At 41.0% G+C, this 21,187-nt stretch overlaps 1 protein-coding gene across 7 annotated transcripts in view; it reads left to right on the top strand.

The window, feature by feature from the left end:
- The window catches only part of NEDD4L (NEDD4 like E3 ubiquitin protein ligase), a 142,501-nt gene that overhangs the window by 90,876 nt on the left and 30,438 nt on the right, over nt 1-21,187 (top strand). For 4 of the 7 annotated variants that reach the window (XM_086769502.1, XM_086769503.1, XM_086769499.1 and 1 more), the window contains 12 exons: nt 1,027-1,077; nt 3,219-3,280; nt 3,381-3,483; nt 4,421-4,587; nt 5,131-5,263; nt 6,421-6,597; nt 9,714-9,788; nt 11,779-11,838; nt 16,915-17,046; nt 17,511-17,630; nt 19,420-19,617; nt 20,909-20,986. In XM_086769502.1, coding sequence (XP_086625628.1) covers nt 1,027-1,077; nt 3,219-3,280; nt 3,381-3,483; nt 4,421-4,587; nt 5,131-5,263; nt 6,421-6,597; nt 9,714-9,788; nt 11,779-11,838; nt 16,915-17,046; nt 17,511-17,630; nt 19,420-19,617; nt 20,909-20,986 — 1,356 coding nt within the window. The remainder of the gene's footprint in view (nt 1-1,026; nt 1,078-3,218; nt 3,281-3,380; nt 3,484-4,420; nt 4,588-5,130; nt 5,264-6,420; nt 6,598-9,713; nt 9,789-11,778; nt 11,839-16,914; nt 17,047-17,510; nt 17,631-19,419; nt 19,618-20,908; nt 20,987-21,187) is intronic. The other 3 variants (XM_086769504.1, XM_086769501.1, XM_086769500.1) reach the window with 1 other exon arrangement.

Below are 21,187 nucleotides of genomic sequence, written 5' to 3'. Positions count from 1 at the left end.
TAATTGAGTATACAGACTGAACAGACGTCGTTGTCTGAGAAAACGGATGAGAGCTGTTTCTTTCTAGGCCTCATTGAGCTGTGAAGTGAGTGATAACAGTACACGTTTCCCCTCTCAAAGTTTATCCTTAGCTTGTCCACCTCTGCTAATATGTCATGTTCCTTTTCTTCTGTCTGTACTTGTAAGTGCATTGCTAGAAATGCACTGAAATATCCAGCGTGAGTTTTTATGCTCTTCGGCACGGTAGGTATGAATAGATGGCTAGGCCGCTACATGCAGTCCAGTCGGAGCATCTTCAAGAGCCACAGAGTATTGCAGAGATCAGATAGATCGTTGAACCTCTACACCTTGAAGGGTTCTCTTTGTCCTGGCATCTTCTCAGCTGTAAAATAGGTGTGGAACACAGCTGGTGGAGTTACGAGTAGTGCTTCAAGTACCCGGTAGTAAAGGCCTGGTTAGATGGGGACCGGGTCCCGCTGTCAGCTTCTCGGTGGTTACCTTCGCGGGAGAGGCTGCCTTTGGATTGTCTGCTGTCAGAGAAGGTGGCGATTGAACAGACAGCGTTGAATGTGTGGAAAAGTAGTGTTTATCACTTCTACGGGGACATAACTGCGAAAAACTCACCCAGCTTTGACGTGAACGTTTCAACAGCATGGTGAACAGTAACTTCACTCATTGCACGTGGAGACTAATTCGTGGAAAGATTGGGTTATTGCTTTGTGCTTTGAATTGTGCTTGGGTGGTCAGAGGAAGCGGGATTTTCTCAGTACTTAACATGCACACTGTGGAGTAAGAAGCCGTTTGGAACGTCACAGAATATGCTCTGCTGGAATAGATAAATTATAACAACAGATAATGTGCAACAGTAAAGGGGTAGAAACCAGTAATTGCTGAAATGATGGTACTCAGCCAGCTTGATTTTTGCTTCATTGTGGCTGAATTGATGTCTATCGTTTGTTTTTCTGATGTAATGATGGCCCTAGAGGTAAAGTTACTCTTTTTTTTTTTTTTTTTTCTATTTGGCAGACTAGAGACGACTTCCTGGGTCAAGTGGATGTGCCACTTAGTCACCTTCCGGTAAGCAGTTCTTGTGTCTCCGCATGCTCTTTTTTGTCATCGCCAGATGTGAAAAACCCCGATATTATATGGAATTTATTTCCATAAGTAGTCCGGTTAAATTTTCTTACAACGAGCACTCCCAGCCTAGCGTTAGAGGCTTAAAGAAAAACGTTATGGACAGCAAAGTGCCACTGTGCACAGGAGCTGGGAGGGACTGTTCCCTTCGCAGGGACAAGGAACACAGTTGTTCTCTGGTATCTGTTAAATTTCTCACCATGCAGGATGCACCTCATCCTGGTTCTTCCTTAAAATCCGTGTCTGGTCTGAGTCAATTGATGAATGGCGTGTGGCTAGTAGACTGGTTGTTTCTCACCGCACCATTGGCGATGATTCTCCCTTTAATCTTCTGACTTCGTCCTTTTCCTGATTTTCCCTTACAGCTGGAACAGTTAGTTGTATTCTCCCTTAGCAGTGCAAACTCCATTTCCTCCAGAACTTTTGTTAAAACGTTGAAAAAAACACATTTTTGGGAGTCCTATTTATGTGTCTGATTTTCTGTCTAAGTAGTGTGCTGTTGAAGACATGCTCATGACTTCAGTTAGCGAGTTGCACTGTTGTGGAAGTGGTGACACACAAGTCAGGTGACATGGAAGTGTGTTCTGCTGGTTTGCGTCAGGTTTGCGTGGGAAGGGATGCGCCCCTGTGGTCAGAGAAACCTTCTGTGCAGAAATACCAGGTGGTATCGATGAGCATGGAAAACCAAAAGGCTGCAATAGCTACGTGGTGCATAGGCCAGGCTGGACGGGGCTCTGGGCAACCCGATCTGGTTGGAGATGTCCCTGCTCCGTGCAGGGGGGCCGGACTGGGTGGGCTTTAACGCTCCCTTCCCACCCAAACCAGCCTGTGATTCTGTATCCATTATTTTAGCTAAAATTGAATTATTTGCTAGCAGTAAGAGTCCTAATAGCAAATAATTAAAATAATAGACACAGAGTTTGAATAATTTTATTGTTAAGAGTCAAATATTTGAGGTGTTTGATTTGAGAGTGGTGATGTCTTCTTTATTTGTTTTTGTTCCTTAATAAGTGGAGGGATTCTGAGTGTAAAGCTTGTTCCGTAATTCTGTAAAGAGAGAGCAGAGAGGGCCTGTGACGTTCTCCTTGTAGGAAGCCTGCCGTTAACCTCGGTTTGTGCGCGCAGCAGATGAAGTCTGGGCGTTGCGTAGACAGCTTCCTTCACAAGGTGCGAGGTACTTGCAGTGCTGCCTCCCCTGCTGCAAAAGCCTCCGTCAAGCAATTTTCAAAGAGAAGTGAGAAGGAATTCTTTATTTCATGGCTAGATTTGCTTCGGTTTTGGTTTTTCAGTATTGCTCTATAGTCTTGCTTTTTTTTTTTTTTTTTAGGAGACAAAAATCCAAAATGAACTTGGCAGAAAATGTGTATCAAAAAAAGCCAAAAAGTGAAGCACTGCAGTTGTTTTTAATCTTTGAAAATGCGAAAAACTGCACTTTCTACTTCAGCTTTCTAGTAAATTCTGTGTATGTATGTATACATCCAGCGATTGTTTGGTGCTTGGTATGAGTGTGTTCTCGTACCCGTTGTAGTGTTTGGGATGCCTGACGTTACCTGGACAGGGTTCTGGGGGTAGTTAGTATTTTGTAAATGTTGTACACGTTAATCTTACATGAACTTGGAGGGTTTTTGTGTTTGAACGGGTGGACATGGGCCCGGTGGAAGCAACTGAAATGTTTACGTCACAGTAAGGTGTCGATTCTAGCACCGCTGTTGCCGTTTTCGCCTGAATTTGGCTTCCCGCTGTTGCTGGATGTTAGCGGCGCAGGCGGATGGCTTTGTAGTGTCCCGGCGGCGCTTGCGTGGCTGTGTCTGCGGCGGTTGGTCTTGAGGGACAGCGCTGCTCCTCCTGCCTGCCAACCTGTGCGGGCGGGCGAAGCGGCGGGGGCCGGGCACGGCGGGGACCGGGCACAGCCGGCCCGTGCGCCCGCGCCCGCCCTCGCGCCGTGTGCAGCGACACCTAGCGGGGGGCCTGCGCGCCCGGCCTGCCCCCTTCCCTGCGCGCCCCCTTCCCTGCGCGCCCCCTTCCCTGCGCGCCCCCGCCCCGGGGCCAGCCCTTTAACTTGTCGTTTTCTTGCGTGCTTCTAGACTGAAGACCCCACCATGGAAAGGCCGTACACGTTTAAGGATTTCCTCCTCAGACCAAGAAGGTGAGCGGGAGGACCTCTGTCCTCTGAAACGCTTCTTGCTTCAGGGTTTATTTGCAATCGTTTGGGGGTCGGTGAGTGACACGTACCTCCTGTCTTCCAGCCACAAGTCTCGTGTAAAGGGTTTCTTGAGACTGAAGATGGCTTATATGCCTAAAAATGGTGGCCAAGAGGAAGAAAACAGTGATCAGAGGGATGACTCCGAGGTAAGGCTCGGTGCTTGTGGAGGCTTTCAGGTTGTTAGAGATTCAAGTATCACTGCAGAAGAAGTTGCACCCTCAAAGACAAGACCCCGGTGCTAGTGTTAGTAGCAGCTTGCTCTCCTCCCCCTCTCCAGCTGCCTTTTTTTTTTTTTTTTTTTTTTTTTTAACTGTAACCTGATGTTTTCTCAACCATTTCAAGTATTTCAAAGTATTTCAGCTGCCACAGTGAATTCTAAAGGCTGGCTGACTCAGTGTGTGAGGAAGTAAAAGTGGACATCGTGCCAAGGAGAAGAATTCAGAAAGTCTGTGCAAGTAGTTTATAAATGTAATGGTCTGTATTAGGTACCTCTTCTTCAGAGGCCATTTCAGAATAGGTGTTAGAAGATACTTCTTTATTTCCTTGGCAGCGTTGGCTTGGAGAGAATAAGGCTCATGCAAGCAGGTTTGAAAACTTCTCAGCACTTCGCAGGCACCATCCATTTTAAGAATTAGCTGGAGTTAGGGCTGACAGTGAACGTCAGCTGAAGTTTGCCTGCCTTACCCGCCGTGTGCAGCAGTCATCTGTAACTTGGGAACGGGGGCTCTCATCCCAAGGCACACACCTCTGCGTGCGCAAGCTGGCAGTTGGTTCTCTTTGGCTGCGTGACTGGGAATCTGCAGCTAGCCTCCACAAGAATGAGCAACCACCCAAATACGTTTGGGAATCCTTGGTGTAATAGACTGGTGGGATTTTAGGGTGTTTGTCATTGAAATGAGGTGCACACTGTAACCATGGAGTTCATTCTTTTTCTATATGGTTTACATTTAAGTAGTTTTGAACGTCTCTTTGGAAAATGTTCAGAATCTGCACCTATACACTGATGTAAGCAACAATGAAATAACTTCTCTTTAACTTGAACTTTTTTGAACTTGAATTTTTTTCTTCTTCTTCATTCCTAAGCATGGATGGGATGTGGTTGATTCCAGTGACTCCGCATCTCAACGTCAGGAGGAGTTACCACCACCTCCACTCCCTCCTGGATGGGAAGAGAAGGTGGACAACCTGGGACGGACTTACTACGTCAACCATAACAACAGGACTACTCAGTGGCATCGACCAAGTTTGATGTAAGTGGCAGTGTACTGTTTAGTGGGTGTGTGCAAAGTTAGCAACAACGGTTGTAATTTTTTCCAACAAAGGTAACCATTTTGAGTTTACAAATGTAACCAAGGCTTTCATGAAGCAATTTATAAAGGCACACACAATAGGAAAATTTTTCACAGTCAGAACAGTCAGCCATTGGAATTATTTCCGTAGGGAAGCAGTGGATTCCCCATCGTTGGACACTTAAGTTTTGACTGGAGACGGTGCAGGGCCATCTTGTCTAGACCATGCTTTTGCCAAGAAAGGGTGGACCAGATGATCCTTGAGGTCCCTTCCAAGCTCAGATTCTCTGATTCTATGGCATTTGTGAAGGGTGTGATTTTCTTGATTGAGAGGTTAAACTGTCTCCCATTTATGAAGCTTGACATATGCAAGAATAGTGATTTTTATAATCAAAAGCATGAATGAGGTTTTGGAAGTAATGGACAAAGCAGGTGTTTTAGTTTAACATTTGTAACTTTCTTGTTCCTTTCTCCTTCACGTGCTTTCATTTCCCCGCTCTCCAGTGATGTGGGATCTGATTCAGATAACAATATCAGACAAATAAACCAAGAAGCAGCCCATAGGCGGTTCCGCTCGCGGAGACACATTAGTGAGGATTTGGAACCAGAACCTACGGAGAGTGGAGACATTCCTGAGGTATGTGAAGGTCTTGGGTTTAGGAAGTTGACTGAACTTCAGGCTGATGTGTTTGTCATTTGTCAGCTAATTACTATACAACATCCATAGTAATGTTTTTATATGGTGTTTGTGGAAATTGCCTTAGTACAATTCCAGTGACACAATAAAAACCCTAAACAGAGCTATACTTTCCAAGTCCCGTGCGTTTGTGGGTGCCTGGTAATATGTGCACAGAATTAAATGCTATGCAAATGCCGAGACAAACCTTTAGAATCCCAAGCATTGCTTGCTATATATACATTGATAGAAACACTGTCAATATTCTGCTTTGAATAACAGTGGAATAAGTTGTAAAAAGAAGGGAAACATACTGGCTGAAACTATCATGTACTTCAGTTTTCTTTAGTGTCTTGGATTAGAGAAAAGAGAAGCTGTTGAGTTTTTTCCCAAAATACTTGGTTTTAAGTAGAATTCTACCTGGAATTTAGGTAGAATTAGAATTACTAATCAGGGTGAGTGCTTGTTTAATTTATAGCTAGACTAAATAAATTAAATTTGGTAGATATTTGTAGACCTAAGTGAGAGTTTGTGCAAAGCTCTAATCCCGTTCAACTTTAAACAATATTTTATTATGTGAGTCTCAGACAAAATCCTTTGTGAAAGTTAGTTTCGGTTCACTAAATGTTATTCAGAACAACATAGACTGCTGAAATTTTGTTGCACTCGTCACCTGTTAATATTTGATTTGCAGATACTAATGAGTGCTTTCTATTACACATTTTATTTGAAATTAAAATTAACAGTTGTTTCTTACAAGTTTTTAGTAAGAGCGCAGCTAGTTACATCTTGAACAAAAATTTTGAATGGAGTTTATTTAATGAGAACTGTCTTATGTGTATTTTCATCTACGAAATTTTCCGTGTTGAACCACAAAGCATTGTGTCATCGTCAACATGAAGACCGTTTTGAAGTGAACATGAAAACCATTTTTCCGTGTGACTGCTTCACACCGAGAAGAATGTTTGTGTTTTCTAGGCGCTGGTTTATTTCGTTAAATGTTGAGGCTCATCATCGCGCCTGTGTCTGTCATGATGAGGGAGTCACATAGAAGGCAAAGGGAAAGACGACTTGGTCTGTCTTTATAAATCCTTAATGTAGTTTTTCTCTTTTGTTAGCCTTGGGAAACCATTTCAGAGGAGGCAAGTGCAAGTGGAGATTCCTTAAGCTTATCGTTGCCACCTCCTCCTGCGTCTCCAGTATCCCGTACCAGTCCTCAGGAACTGTCTGAGGAGCTGAGCAGAAGACTTCAGGTCACTCCTGATTCCAGTGGGGAACAACTCAGTTCTTTGATTGTAAGTGGCATGCTACTCCTTCTACATAAACCTGTATTTCTGTAATCTTCTGTCAGTTTGACGTAATCTGAATCATTTACACGGGTGGGTAGTAATTGCTGGTCTCAGGAAAACCTGAGCATACAGGAAAAATGATCTTCCAAAAAATGCATCATAATTTCACCATAGAGCAAACTGCCTGGAACGCCACAGTTCCTCTGTTTAGATTTAATGTCCTCTTCTGCGTGAGTTTAGCTTCAGATGCTGCTACTGTTACACCTTTAGTGAAACAAGCTATGCAGTACTAGAGAGTACCAAGCTAAGAATTTCCAAAGAGGAAAACCTGTCGATGCTCTTTCAATCACCATCTGTTTTACGACATGATAATTCTTCTTCAGTTCAGTATTTTAACTCTACGTGTTTATATTTAAGCATGTGCTCTCTTATATTAGGATTTTATAAAGCCCTCGTACTTTACTGGATAAACTATTGTAAGACTGACACAGGATTAGGGTTGGAAGTAGGTAGTTTTGGTGAAACGCTCCACAAGTCTGTAAATGGCTAGTCTGGAAGAAATTTGTCTCTTACCGTCAGGGTTTACTTGAGGTAAAACAAAAAAATGTTCTCGATATTTGTGTTATACGTTAGTTTGTCAGGCTGATGATAGCACAAAAATAAGGATAATCCATTTGCAAGGAGGGGAATATCTTATGTCTCTTAGATTAAGAAAAAAAATACTAAGAATTAAACAGAACATCATGCTGTGTTTTATTCTTTTTTTTTTTTTCTTCCTGGTATATGTCATCAAGGTACTTCTGCAGTGCAAGAGGTGATAAATTATATTCACTTTGTTCTGATTAAATAGAATCTTGATTAGGTGCAAGTTTTTCGCCAAGAGCTTAGGCAATAGGTGTCTTACAATGATTTGAAAGTTATCTAGAGATCAGTTAGCAAATGATAGCTCTGATGGCTAACCATCTGCATGAAGAGCGATTGTGCTTTTGTAGATAACTGCAGATTTCAGTAGACCTTCACTTAGAGGGCAGGAGGTTAGTCAAATTGTTTCAGTGGCAAGATCAGGGCCTACGTTTTTTTTTACACTAACAATAATTAATAAATAAATTGTATAGCTGCAAAGTTATCTTAATGAAAATAATTCAATAATTATATTCCTATCCAAACCAGCTCTTACATGCGCCATTAAGTGATAGCATCTTTCTTGTCAGTGCCATAAAAATTATAATCAGACCACACTTGCAAAGTAAGGAATTGCCAAAGCATCCAAAATCTCTGTTACTGTGCATCAGCCAGCGTAAGGGGTTGGGATAGTGAAAGCACCAGAAAAACCAGACAGTGAAATCGCTCTAAGGTGCCTTGCTGAGGCACCCAAAGTCTGCGTAGAGGGTCCAGTGGGTCAGCGGTGTTCGGTGTGCAGCCCCAACACATCTGTCACGGCAGCGCGGGCCTCCGAACGGGGCTGCCCCAGCCTCTCCGAGGGCTCCTGGCCTCCTCCAGCGCTCCAGTCTGGGCTGGTTCCCTGCGAATCGGCAGTCCTTGCCTCATAAACCCTCGGTGCTGGGCTAATAAGTGAATACTGATAAAACATATCTAAAATGTTACAGCAGATATTGAAAATAATAAGTACGAATAAAGATGAGGTATCAGTTATGCAAAATAAGTTTAGGGATTACCCAGGGCTTGTTTCTGTACGTGGAACTTGCAGCCTCAATGAAGCCATGCAGAAAAGGTGGGTGAGAAAAGGCATTCGAAGTGAAATGCTGTTTAGATACCGATTGATTTTATTGAACAGTGTATAAAGATTGTATTTTATTGAATACTGGTCAGCCCTGAGGTGGGCAGGCAGTTGGATCCTTGTAGGTCCCTTCCAACTGCAGTATTCTATTCATGGCGTGCTTTGTTGTCAGCTCTCATCACTACTGTGTTTGAACATTTTTTTCATTATATGGGATTCCTCATGAGAGTAACAAGAAATGATTGCTGATGGCATGCCTAGTGCCTTCTAGAAGTCTTCGTGCCAGCTATGGGGATATTTCCAAATTACTGTAATACAGTAAGCTGTATTACAGCTACAGTTTTCATTACAATGACTGGTTTTAAGAGAGGTGTCGTCTGCTTAGTTTTTATCTAAGAAACAGTGTTCTTAGCTTAACTGCTCAGATTTTTTTCCATATCAAAATTATTTATTGCTGGACAAATTGGCCTGCTTTTATGCTAAGATTTCCCATCACTTACACTTAGAAAATCATGTGGGACTGGGGATTTCTAACGTAAGAGTTGCCCTTTCTGTTTGACCTTTCCAAAGACATTCAGCAGTTCAGCTGATCCTCACTGACTTCAAACCAGAATTCCTGGAATTAGTATTTTGACCTGGGGTAATACTGCTGCGTTCTGACACTTTTTATGATAGTAGTAAAAAAAAATTCCAACTTCTTTCAATCAGAATTTGTTCATGTTGACATTTCTCCTTTAGAAAATGAATGAGCCCTTTATATATATATATATACGCACGTACATATATATATACACACACATATATATATATATTTTTTACAAAAAAGGGTCACTGTAAACAGGGACAGCCTATTGATTTTCCAAGGACTACATTGCCAGTATTCAGGCAGAAGTTTTACATTTTTCTTATACCTCTTATGTTCCCTCTAGGTTCTCTAAAATGTCTTCCAAAGATATTTGAAAATAGTTTTCCAAAAGTTCCATGGCATTTTCATGTCCCATTATGTCTTTAGTTAATCTTCCCCTTTGCTACTGATTCCACAACTGTTAATTTTCCTGCGTGTTTGCCCAGATGGGATGGCCTATCCTCTTCTCTTAGATTAGGGCAGTAAAACAGTATAACTTGTATGCTAGCGATGAGTACAAGGTATGTGCCCAAGTGCTTTCCTTTTCTCAGTTAATGTGAAACAGTCCGGGATGGAATGCTGAGAATTTAGATTTTTCATTGCTTGCCACATTTCTGTAGAAGTATTAAAACTAAAACCACTGCAACATAAATATTTTTTTAGGTGTTTGGATTAAATGGGAAAAATGTAAAATTACTGAATAAAACCTCCATGTTTTAAAACACCTTAACTTAAAGACGTCTTTCTTTCTTTTTCCAGCAGAGAGATCCTTCTTCAAGATTAAGATCGTGCAGTGTAACAGACACAGTTGCTGAACAGTCTCAATTATCCTTGGTAAACCAAAGCTAACTTCTGTTTCCTTCTTTTTGTTTGAACATTCCCTGATTGTGAATAGTGTCTTTGCTTAGGTCAGTTCTAGTGATACAGATCAGTAGCAGTCCAGGCATATGACTGCCCCAAATAGTAATGGAGACCAAATTCGTATAATCCTGGTCAGCAGCTAGAATGAGGACATTCAGGAGAGAGAAGAGCGTTTTGAGACGGAGAGCGTAGTCACACAGCTTCGGCTATCTGACGTAGAAATTTAGTTTAGTACACCCTAGGTACGTAGTCAGTGGAGAGAAAATCCTCCAAGGGGTGTTTGCAGCTGGGGTGGGGGACGGCAGTAGCACCAGCTACGCTTGGAACTGTAGCAGCTGCAGGACTCGCCTGTCAGGTATATTGTTGTGTCCTATGAATTGATCTTGCTTGGAATATATGAATCTGTGTAACGTCACAGAGGATCAGTGTTTTACCTAGCTGTAGTTAAAAGGAGCCTTTTGTGATAGTCCTCACACAATAGAATGGAATAGAATTTCATCTGCTGTGGTTTTTTAATCTGAGTGGTTTAGGTAAGCAGCTGCTTCTGCCATTTTATTTAGGTAGATTCTTCAAACAGGGAAAGATGCAAAGATGTTTTTTAAAAAAGATTCACGTCATAACCATGCACACCTTTGATCTAGTTCGTAGAAAGCTCTACATGTTTTGTCCTACTACCCAAGTATGAGGATTGCAAAGGTGGTAGACTGTAGAGAGACTACTTAAAATAGGGTTGTGCAAGGTATGCTTTTGAGTAAAACTGTTCAGATTTTCAAAATCATTCACTATTTTAAAAAATGATGCTTTTCTTCCAGGATGTTTTTCCAAGTTGTTATTAGAAATATGTACATATGAATCCACAAATAGCACATTTATTTGTGTATCTTTTTTAAGGAAATACTGAGTAAATAGAGTATATCAGTAAGTTTGTTATTAAAGCTGGTGTCTCTCCTTTGCTGTTCTTGCTGTTGGGCAGATTTTGTACAATAATCGTAGTGGTTTTCTCTCAGTTAAATTTTTTTCACATGTTGTAGAAGTTGTTGAGTGTACCTATGCTCGCTGCTCACAGATGCACGCAATAGCTGCTGTTCACGCCTTCTGAAGTATTATCCATCTCTCTGCTTTCTCTTCTGGGTAGACGGTGGTGTGGTTTCCAGTACAATTGCGCCCTAACGGTCTTCTCTCTCTACTAGACAAAGTTGACTTCGAATGCGGGTTGTTCAGAGGTGTTCTGCTGCTTTGTTTCATATCGCTTTATGGAATCTGGGTTTCTTCTGACTTTACGGAGCCTGGGCTTCTTTAACTGGTGTGGTCAGATTGGTACTGGCGATATGTCTTCCACTTTGTTATTGCAGAACACGGATTTAATTAGCAGATGTTCAAGCCAGCAGAATTGAAAGCATTGCTCTAAAACAAGGATGTTACCTGATTTTAACCATATTTAATCCTTTACTGAGCTAATGATCATTTATCTTCTAGCAACTAAATACATGATTTCTTTCTAAACACAGTACTTTTCTTGACCGTATTAATCCTCACTGAAAATTCATAGTATCCGTTCCATCTTTTTCATCTGACTACTTCTGTGCACTCATTGATGACCAGAATTTATCTATTTGGTTTTTAATTGCCATAGTTTGGGGCAGAATTTGCAAAATTTGTTGGAGGGGAGGGATATCATATTACATTTAGAACAAATATAATGAGCAATACTGAGTGTGTAGAATTGGATACAAGAAATCTTGAAATTAATTCCTTTGGTGGTTTTTGTATGAGATTCTGACTTGATTATCAGTGATTGATGACTTTTTTTTTTTTTTGCTGTTATCTTAAACATTATTTCCATCCAATTGCTCTCTTGTAATAAATTGAGTGTCTGTGATTCCTTACTCCTAAAGATGTGACAGTAATCTATGACCTTCATCACTAAATATACTTATCTGTAACATTAATTATCATTCAACAGCAGAGTGGTCCATCTAGGAGAGCTCGTTCTTCAACTGTCACAGGTGGTGAGGAGCCAACGGTAATAATACTCTTTTATCAAGCACTATCTCTAAATAAACTATGGGTAGGTTTAGGTCTTACACAATAAGGACATTTTTTTTCATCAAGCAGCAATGTATTGAATGAAATACAGCACTGAACCCAATAGTTATATTTTTAGTTTTTTCAAATTTTCTCAAAATTTCTCAAAACACTGCAGTTTCACTCAAATACTAACACGTTTTAATGATGTGAATGTGCCGCTGAGTTTTAACAGAGCTGTGCACTAAGGAAATACCATAGGCTTCTAGAAAATGAAAGATTCAATACCTAACTCTTTAAAAACTGATACTGAAAGAATCAGGGATTAGAGACATCAAATCGGTGTACATGTAGCTGTGTTTTTAGCTTGCATCTGTCTTCCCTTACTCTGCATTTGACTAACTCATTTACTTCTTAGTTGATCTTAATTTGAGAACCATGGAGGTACAGTAATATATCACATAGCTTTTAATGCTCTTATTTAATGCCAGTTTTCATCTTCCAGTAGTTGTTCAGCAGTCCAAGGCTGAATTTTTACTTTGATCGTCCAATAAAATTCTGGAAGTGCTTTTCTGAAAGTTTGTACAAGGAAAGTGGTTTTCATTTATGTTAGACTTTGTCAAAAACATCTCATTATTTTTTAACCTGATTAAATGTCAGTCTGACGCAAGTTATTTAATGGAAATCATTTTACAGTAACTATCATAAATAGCTTTATGAATATATCTGCTCCTAGATAATTTGTTCAGGGAAAGAGACGCAATTTAAACTGGGTATGTTTCCTATTTATATGTGGTAATGTCAGATCTTAATTTGGATGTTGATGCATGATTCTGTAATACAGTCTCTATTTACTGGGTTTTGCATTTTAGAATCAGAGGGGCATACTTGTATTTTGGTTCTGCAAATAGCAATTTTTTTTTTTTGTCCTTGCAAAACCTCTTGACTTGTTAATCCTTAGCTAAAATGTGTACTGTATTGAATTGTAATGTAAAGAAGGTCTTTCGTTGGCAGAGCATCTTGTCTTGATTATACTTTTTAGAGAAAAATATTACTACTTCTGCAAATAACTGAGTTCCAACTTCACTGACTCATAATTAATACAGCTATATCACAGATTAGGTAAAAACCTAATTATATTGCAGCTTACTAGTGGGACCCTACCCCCCTGCTTTGTCTTATAGAATCACAGGATGGTTTGGGTGGGGAGGGACCTTCAAAGCCCACCCGGTCCAACCCCCCTGCCAGGAGCAGGGACATCTCCAACCAGATCGGGTTGCTCAGAGCCCCGGCCAACCTGGCCTGGAATGGTTCCAGGGATGGGGCACCCACCGCCTCTCTGGGCAACCTGGGCCAGTGGCCAACCACCCTCAGCCTAAAACGTTTCCTCCTTATGTCCAGTCTGAATCTACCTCCTTCTAGTTTAAAACCATGACCCCTCATCCTATCACAACAGGCCCTGCTGAAGAGTTTCTCCCCGTCTTTCCTGCAGCCCCCTTTAGGGTCTTCATTCGGTGTGTGTTTATACTCTGAAACCCAGATCTCTAGAGGACTTAAGTAGGATTCATGTGTTTAAATCCAAAGTCATTATCTTCAAAGGTTACCATTCTCTTTGTCCTTCAGGCACCTGAAGTTTGTAGACATACAATCTGTCAATGGTAGAAGTTTCTGGATCGTTTTAGTTTTGCTTTCAGAGTCCCTACAAAACCCCTCCTTGGACTGGGACCCAGGTTCTGCAGCCTCAGCCCCTAAAGAGACGTAATTCTGCAGGCATGCTGGGAGCATGCCCAGCACAGAGGCACAGGGCTGGACCGCATAAAAATGCGACGCTGTGGCATCTGAAGAAGCAGCGATGATAGAAATATAAGTGGCTTAGCTGAGTTACTTAAGAGCAATGAGCACCGAGCTCTGTGCACTCCTGTGCATGAGATGATTTAAGTCCACGTGACTCGCTCAGCGCAGGACTGTCTGTCCCCTGGAAGCTGTTGCGCGGTGAGAATGGAAGGTGCGTTGCACTGGCAAGGGAGCGATAACCGTGCTTGGCGCTTTACCCTGCTCGGCGCTGTGCTCGGCGAGCTGGGCCCCTTCGGGAGCAGCGGTTAAACCCCAGTGACCTGTCCTGGTTGATTGCTCTGGTTACCCTTGGTTTGTGAGAGGGGCGGTGCTGCCGCCGCGGCCTCACCCTCTCTGTTGGCGAGCGTCACTGAAGCAGGAAACAGGCTGTGTGGGTTTGTGGCTTGTCACGGCCAGCTTTGGGGCCTGAGGAGCCTAGTCAAGGGTGTATTCATACAAACTAACGCTGCCTGATTTCCCCCCCGTGGGTCCAAGTCTAAGCATTTAGCTAGCTCATAATAAATTGGTACACTAAATATTACGTGTGACTGCAAAAATGTTACGTCTGCCTTGGGTACAGTGTGGCTGACTTTTTATATTCGTTACTGACAGAAGATGCATAAATTTGTCACTTGAGTGTGCGTAATGAGGTAGATGTTGATGATTGCAGATAAAGTGCATGTTTGGATAAATATATCTGTGGTTACTGACCACTTGGCTTTTCAGGATTCTTTTTTTTTTTTTTTTTTTTCTTTGAAGTCCCCAAGGACTTTTACCATTCCTCTCTGAAGGGTACATTGTGAAACTAGTCTGAGTAAAACGTAAATGAATGCATCATGTGTCCCAGCATCTCCTTCCTTACGGCATTTTGTCCTTAACCATAATACTTTTTCCTCCCCCACTATTTACTGAAAACAGTTGTTAAAAAGCGTTCAGTTCTTGAGTAAAAGGCTCTTGATAAATCTCCCAGGTTTCTGCTCTGTGTGGTGTAATATCTTTTACACTGTTATCTAACATAGGGAAAGGAAGTTGAAGGACAAACTGTTTTGCGGATTGCATTATGGTGCACAATGAATAGTAAGGAGAGAGGCTCCTGATAGATTAATTTATTGTAGTAGAGTGTTAAAGAGCAAGGAAACTAGAGCATCTTTCTTGTGTTTCTGTATCCCCACAGTTGAACTTGATAATTTGCAGCGTGTCATCTTATAGTGAATAGATTGGGTATTATTCCAACTAAATGATTCCATTGCTTAAGGTAAAGTCTCTGAATTACCCACACCCTGTGTTTACTGTAGACAATATTGATAGCCCGAAAAGAGCTGTGTGGCAGTCGTCCATTGCTCCAGAAAATCTGTGAATCGCTGGCAGCCCCCTCAGTTTCTCCCAGACTATCAGATACCTTACTTACGTAACTTTTAACTAAAGCATTGTCTGTGGACTGTTTTCAGACCACTTACTGTGGCCTTAGTGACCGCTGATTAACAGTTTGGAAACCAGTAGAACAGTCTGGGAAAAGGCAGTCTCCTTGTCATTGCCCGCCAGCTCTGTGAAGTCAGAGCAGTGGGAAAATAGCGTGGTCTTTCCAGCACTTGACTAGTTAGGAAAGCAACGAATCAGAGTCTTGGAGTGTTTAAATGAGTATTGCTTAGTGTCCTCACCTGTTTTCCTCTGTTTTCTGTTTCCCATTGTAGTATGTTAACTCTCTGACCCATCCAGTTTCTATTCTCCTTTCCTTTCTTGATTGTTAGGCAGTTCTCCAGCTCAGGGGGTCAGCTGTGCTCTTCTCTTGAAAAGCAAATACACTGAATTAAGCAAGAGTCCTGGGAAGGAGGTCTTGAGAATATGAAGCCAGAACGAGAATTACAGTTAATTACTTTGCTGGAGCAAAGAATGTGGAGTGTAGAAAAAGAGCGTATCCTCAGTTTCAGCAGGAGCCTTCAGAGGCCTAAGGAGAGTTGTCAAATCCTACTGCATAATTCACATCGTCGATCTCTGGGCAGTAATTTCCCGCTGTATACGTATTTTTAAATTGAATGATCGTAAACCACAGATCTCTGTTTGTAAGGGCACTGCAAGAGTACCTTTGTCGCTTGCTTTGTGGTTAGTGTGGTGAGTAAAGCCGCAGAGCCAGAAGCAGAGGCAGCTAACCAAGCAGCCGCGGCTGTGGCTCGGTACTGCCCGTGCTCTTGTGAGTCTGCTTAGAAGCTCAGAGCAGGGACAGTACACGCTTCAGGAAAAGAAAAATGTCCTTTGTCGTAAGGTACAGAATACTTGCGCTGAGGAATCTAAGTAGTAAAATAAGGAAAAACAGTGAAACTGTTAGAGTGTAAGGTATTAGTGAATGGATTGCAGGTGTTGAACTGGAAACTGGAATCATACTTAGCCATCTAAGTTTTACTGGTTAATTTTGCATTTGTTCTCTTCATCCTATGTACGCTGTAAGTGGTTATAAGTTTTTCTTACACAGTCAGCCATAATGCAGTTGCTAATGATTTCTTTCTTTGAAATCTGGCAAAAAAAAAATATATTTCTTTTAAATTAATATAAATTCAGTATAATTAAAAGTATTTTTGTTATATTTCTCATGTGACTTTAAATTTCAGTCCTTTTAAGCTTTTACTACTCTTCATTTTATTGTTTTGTGGCCAAAAAAAATATAGCTTGCAGTGCATCAGACTCTGAACTAAACTAAAAAAAAAAAAATCTTTCCATACGAAAGTTGGGGCTCCAGTTCGGGGTGTATCCTGTGCCTTCAGGACACCTAACCCTGAATGCAGCATTTGTAACTGTAACAAAATGGTGAAACTTGAGTTTTTATACCCGCAATAGTTTGTAGGGACTGATTTAAGACACCTGGTGGTAAAGAAAAGAAGAGAACTTGGGAGATCTTGACTGCATGGTTAATTGAGTTCTTAATTATCCATAGTAATAAAAGGAAAAAACCATTATGCAGTCTACACATTAAAAAGTTTCAGGGCATATAAGCTTAGCTGTTTTCTGAACAAGATACCTGAATCTGTGCAAAAGCAGATCAAAACATCTATTGTGAGGAAGATTAATTTGACTCAAAGGTACATGTGGAAGAGCTTACATGAAATGAAATCAGAAACCGTATTTTTCTATGTTTGTTGGGTTTAAGAATGTTGCAGATTAACAAGTCCCCTTTTTTAAACAACAGACTTATGAAAATGGGGTTTTAGCTATTACAAAATAACGATCCAGTGATTTCTTGCTTGAACAGCCTTCAGTGGCCTACGTACACACTACCCCAGGCTTACCCTCGGGCTGGGAAGAAAGGAAGGATGCCAAGGGCCGTACCTACTACGTCAATCATAACAATCGCACCACAACATGGACGCGGCCCATTATGCAGGTATGGAGATCTGTTACAGCGCTTCATCCAGGGAGCAAACACTTCGCACGTGTTGAGCAGAGTTTCACTTGAGGCAGCTGCTCAGGACTTTGACATTAAAATAAAAAAAATCCTAAGCATTGTCCTGACAACTCAGGATAATCATAAAAAACAGCAGTTATTAGGATTTTTTGTTACGTCCTTTAACTGTATTAAGGTACAGGTTAAGCTGATTGCTACAAGGGAAAGAATTTACAGAGAGGCAAATGCTTTCTTAGGATTGCATTGGAAAGTTGTGTTGATCTATTAATAGTAACATACTTTATTTGCCCTTCCAATGGAATTAACTTAAATTCTTGATCTTTAAGAAAATATATGTAATATTTCATCATAATAATAAATAATGACATCATTTTTCAAGTGTCCTGGCTCTGGATGAACTGTGTTTCTGACAATTTGCTGACTTGGCTTTGCTTCTGAAATAGCTTGCGGAGGATGGCATGGTTGGGTCGGCAGCGAACAGCAGCAACCATTTGAGCGAACCCCAGATAAGACGGCCTCGCAGCCTCAGTTCCCCCACAGTAACTTTATCTGCTCCCCTAGAGGTGAGAAACGCTCTTACCGAGAAAGATCGCTTGTGTCCGGCTGCTCATTCTTTGTTACAAGTGATGACAGCTTTATCTTACAACTTCTTCTTCCCTTTGTATTTATGCACCGTAGCCACTTTTCCTTATTACTGACTTTGCCCTAACACATTGCTGTTTCCTTCAGCAATTTTCCATCTGGATCTTTACATTGTACAGGAGTTTTGCTTAGCTTTTATGGCCACTGAGCGATGTCTTTTGTAGATGATTATTTGGTTTGGTCAGCTAAAACGTAATCTCTCTGCGTGTCTGAAACATACGTTCCTGTGACTCCCTTCCAGTGCTACGAGTGTATAAAATCAGAAATATTTTTTTAAGTTGAAACATTTATTTTGATGCTGATAACTTTGAAAATAATACATGCAATTGAGTTTGGAAAATCTTCGGATTAAGATACTGATTGCATTTTGTACCTGGTCTTTCAAAAAGGTATTTAATTTATTTTAAGTATCTTTAAAAGTAATTCAGAACGCTGTTGAGTGATGTTCCTCTCCCTGTGGACATTTTAACCAGTTGAGCTGGTGGAAGTCCTGACTAAGCACCTGGAGCTTGCGCTGGCTTTTAAGGGCAGTAACCTATTCCGTAGCTACAAACCCAGTGTTCTCTTCACTGCAGAACATTCCGCTCATCAGTTGGGTGGTTCGTTTGTTCAGTGCTCAGAAACCACGAGGATGCTGAAGAGCACAAACTGGTCGTCTTATACTCACCTCTGAACTAATTTTTTTTTAGTAAGGTGTAGGCTGACTAATATTAAAATCTTAAAAGGATACAACCACCTGAAAAAAATGAGGTCAACTTTTTAGAAGTTATTTCTTTTGTTTAAATTGGTTTTTTTTTTGTAAAATGTTCCACTTTGTGTACAAAACATATGGAAAGCTTTTATTTAATGCAAGATATTTTAAATACTACTTTTGAGGACAGTAATCTAACTGCATTTTCCACCCAAATGCAGCTCGAAAAAAGCCACAAATAAGGCTAGAGTAATTTTGTAAATATCCATGTTGGTGCCTCATTTTCTAATGTAATACTCAAAAAAAAATAGCAATTAAATGTAGGCTTAAGTTAGAAAATTGCCTAAAGAAGCATACATAGATTTGTTGAATCTTAATAATTGGCAAAACAAGACGAAAACAGTTAGCGCACATCAGTTAATGAGAGCATGTTTCTGGAAAGTAACTGAACGCTACAAATGCAAACAGGATTTAAACATAGCACTTAAGTCTTGTCTTCTGCTTGTGATAGTCTGTATTTTTCAAAGGTGAGTAAATGTGGATCAAATTTTTCAAGCTGTTCAGGCATCTAAACGTGCAGTTTCCCAGTAAAATTTAAGAAAAAAAAAACCAAACCACATCATCTAACTTTTGCTTTTAACCAATAGGCATTGATCAGTGAAGCGGTTTTGTGGCTATGATGGGTTTTGGTTGGTTTTTTGTTTGGTTTTTTTGTTTGGTTGGTTGGTTGGTTTTTTAAAGGAGGTTTTTAATGGAGGTTTACAAACCTCCATTTATTTTAGAAACTTGTTTGTAAATACTGTGGACAACATAATTGCAGAGGGAAGTGATAAAACACTGTGTCCTTTACAACAAAAAGCTCAGTGGGTTGTAACAAGCAGAATTTAGCTAAGTTCGTTCTAGGAAATCAGTCCCAGCACTTTAGTATTAATTACATCTGGAGTGAAAAACTATTTGCTGTGAAACCAAGTTTTATTGAGTGATGTTTGACAAATCTGAATATCTGTCATTTTCCTCAGGGTATGAAGGACTCCCCTGTGCGCAGAGCGGTGAAGGACACCCTTTCCAATCCACAGTCTCCCCAGCCCTCGCCATACAACTCTCCTAAACCACAGCACAAAGTTGCACAAAGCTTCCTCCCTCCTGGCTGGGAGATGCGGATAGCACCCAACGGCCGGCCCTTCTTCATCGACCATAACACTAAAACTACCACGTGGGTAAGAGGCGTTCTAGATAATCCGTTTCAGTTCAGTTGCCGTCTTTTAAATGTTTCTGTCTTTGTTTTCCTGCCTATATACCCGCCCCCCCCCCCCCCCCAAGTGTATTGTGGCGTTGCTTGTGCTTACGGGGGGATTTGTCAGCCTGACGTTCCGTAAAACTGATGTAGGAATCGCACTGGCTTCTCGTGCAGTCGCGTACCGTAGCAACAGCCTTGAGGGGCTGATTTTGTCAGATGACGTAGTGCTGCCATTGCTGCACTGAGAGAAAGGAAGCCGATTTGTTCGTAGCCTCTTCGATTCCGACGTGTGTGTACATCATATACCGTGCAAGAGTGTTCTGCATTTTGTGTTTGATCTTTTTGTACTTGACAAAGCATTGCATACAAGTCCTATCCTCTAAATTCCCCAGATTTGGATTTTAGAGGCATACAGTTCAATGGAGATATGGAATTTGGCTTGTTGCTTAGTTGGAGACTGTCCATAATTGTAGTGTGTTTCACTGTGACTAGCGCTGCTTTTTTATTAATATAATGTATGTTCATCATCTTCAGCTAACAGAATCCATTTTGTTACTTGTTTTATGTCACGAGGATCCATTTTTCAATAATTCTGGAATTTTCATCAACAGATTGAAGAAGTAAAATTACACTAGGAAAGAAATGTCAAAGACAACCCAGCATTTCTCATCACCCTTGAAATATGAGTTGCACTGTAATTTGTTAAGCATCATTCAGGCTCCCAGTGCACACTGGTTACATGACATATTTTTAATGGTAGTTCTTAATGATGTTCCCAGCTGCATGTGGGTAAATTACGTGAGTGGAAATCTCAAGCATTTTTTGGTCTAGATTTGTCTTCCGTGACTGACTTTTCTTGCCCCTTTTTGCCTCATTTGGACATTGATGTTAAGGAGTGTTTTTATGATAGACTGGCTTATTTCTGTTATGTTTTTAAGAGCCAGAAATGTGCCCCTGTGTCTAAAGGCCACTTAGGGGAGGCCATGCGTTCCTAAGAACGAGGCTGTATTTATTGAAGCGTATCTCTGGATACAGCACGCTTAATGGAGTCAGTCTACCATCACCCTAATCTTAACATTTAAAAAAATCATTCAGTATATGAATCCCGATAAAGTATGTGACACATCTATATACTAAATGTTCTATCACTTTTATATGTTTTAGAACAACTGTAAGGTAGGAAGATTTCTTTTCCAGATAATTCTGTGTTTGACTTAGTATGTAGATGTAACTTGATCTGTTGGGTTTATGGTTCCACGTTTCTGTTACAGGAGGATCCACGACTGAAATTTCCAGTGCATTTGAGAACAAAAGCATCTTTGAACCCTAATGATTTGGGCCCTCTTCCTGTAAGTGTGTCTGTATTTTAATACATACCTGCTGGCCTGTGTGATCTGATCTGTTATTGCAGTCGTGTGTTGTATGTGGACACATACGTTGCTGTCATCACGTCTCTGGAGATACCAAAGCTATGCTTGTATATAGCACCAAAAAGCTTTATGGTGATCTGTGATTCAGTCAGGCCCTTTGAAGCCAGCCCATAGTATTTC

This window comes from Chlamydotis macqueenii, chromosome W (genome assembly GCF_036417535.1).
Source record: "Chlamydotis macqueenii isolate bChlMac1 chromosome W, bChlMac1.mat, whole genome shotgun sequence".
NCBI lineage: Eukaryota > Metazoa > Chordata > Aves > Otidiformes > Otididae > Chlamydotis > Chlamydotis macqueenii.
This window is presented reverse-complemented; position numbering and strand designations above follow the sequence as displayed.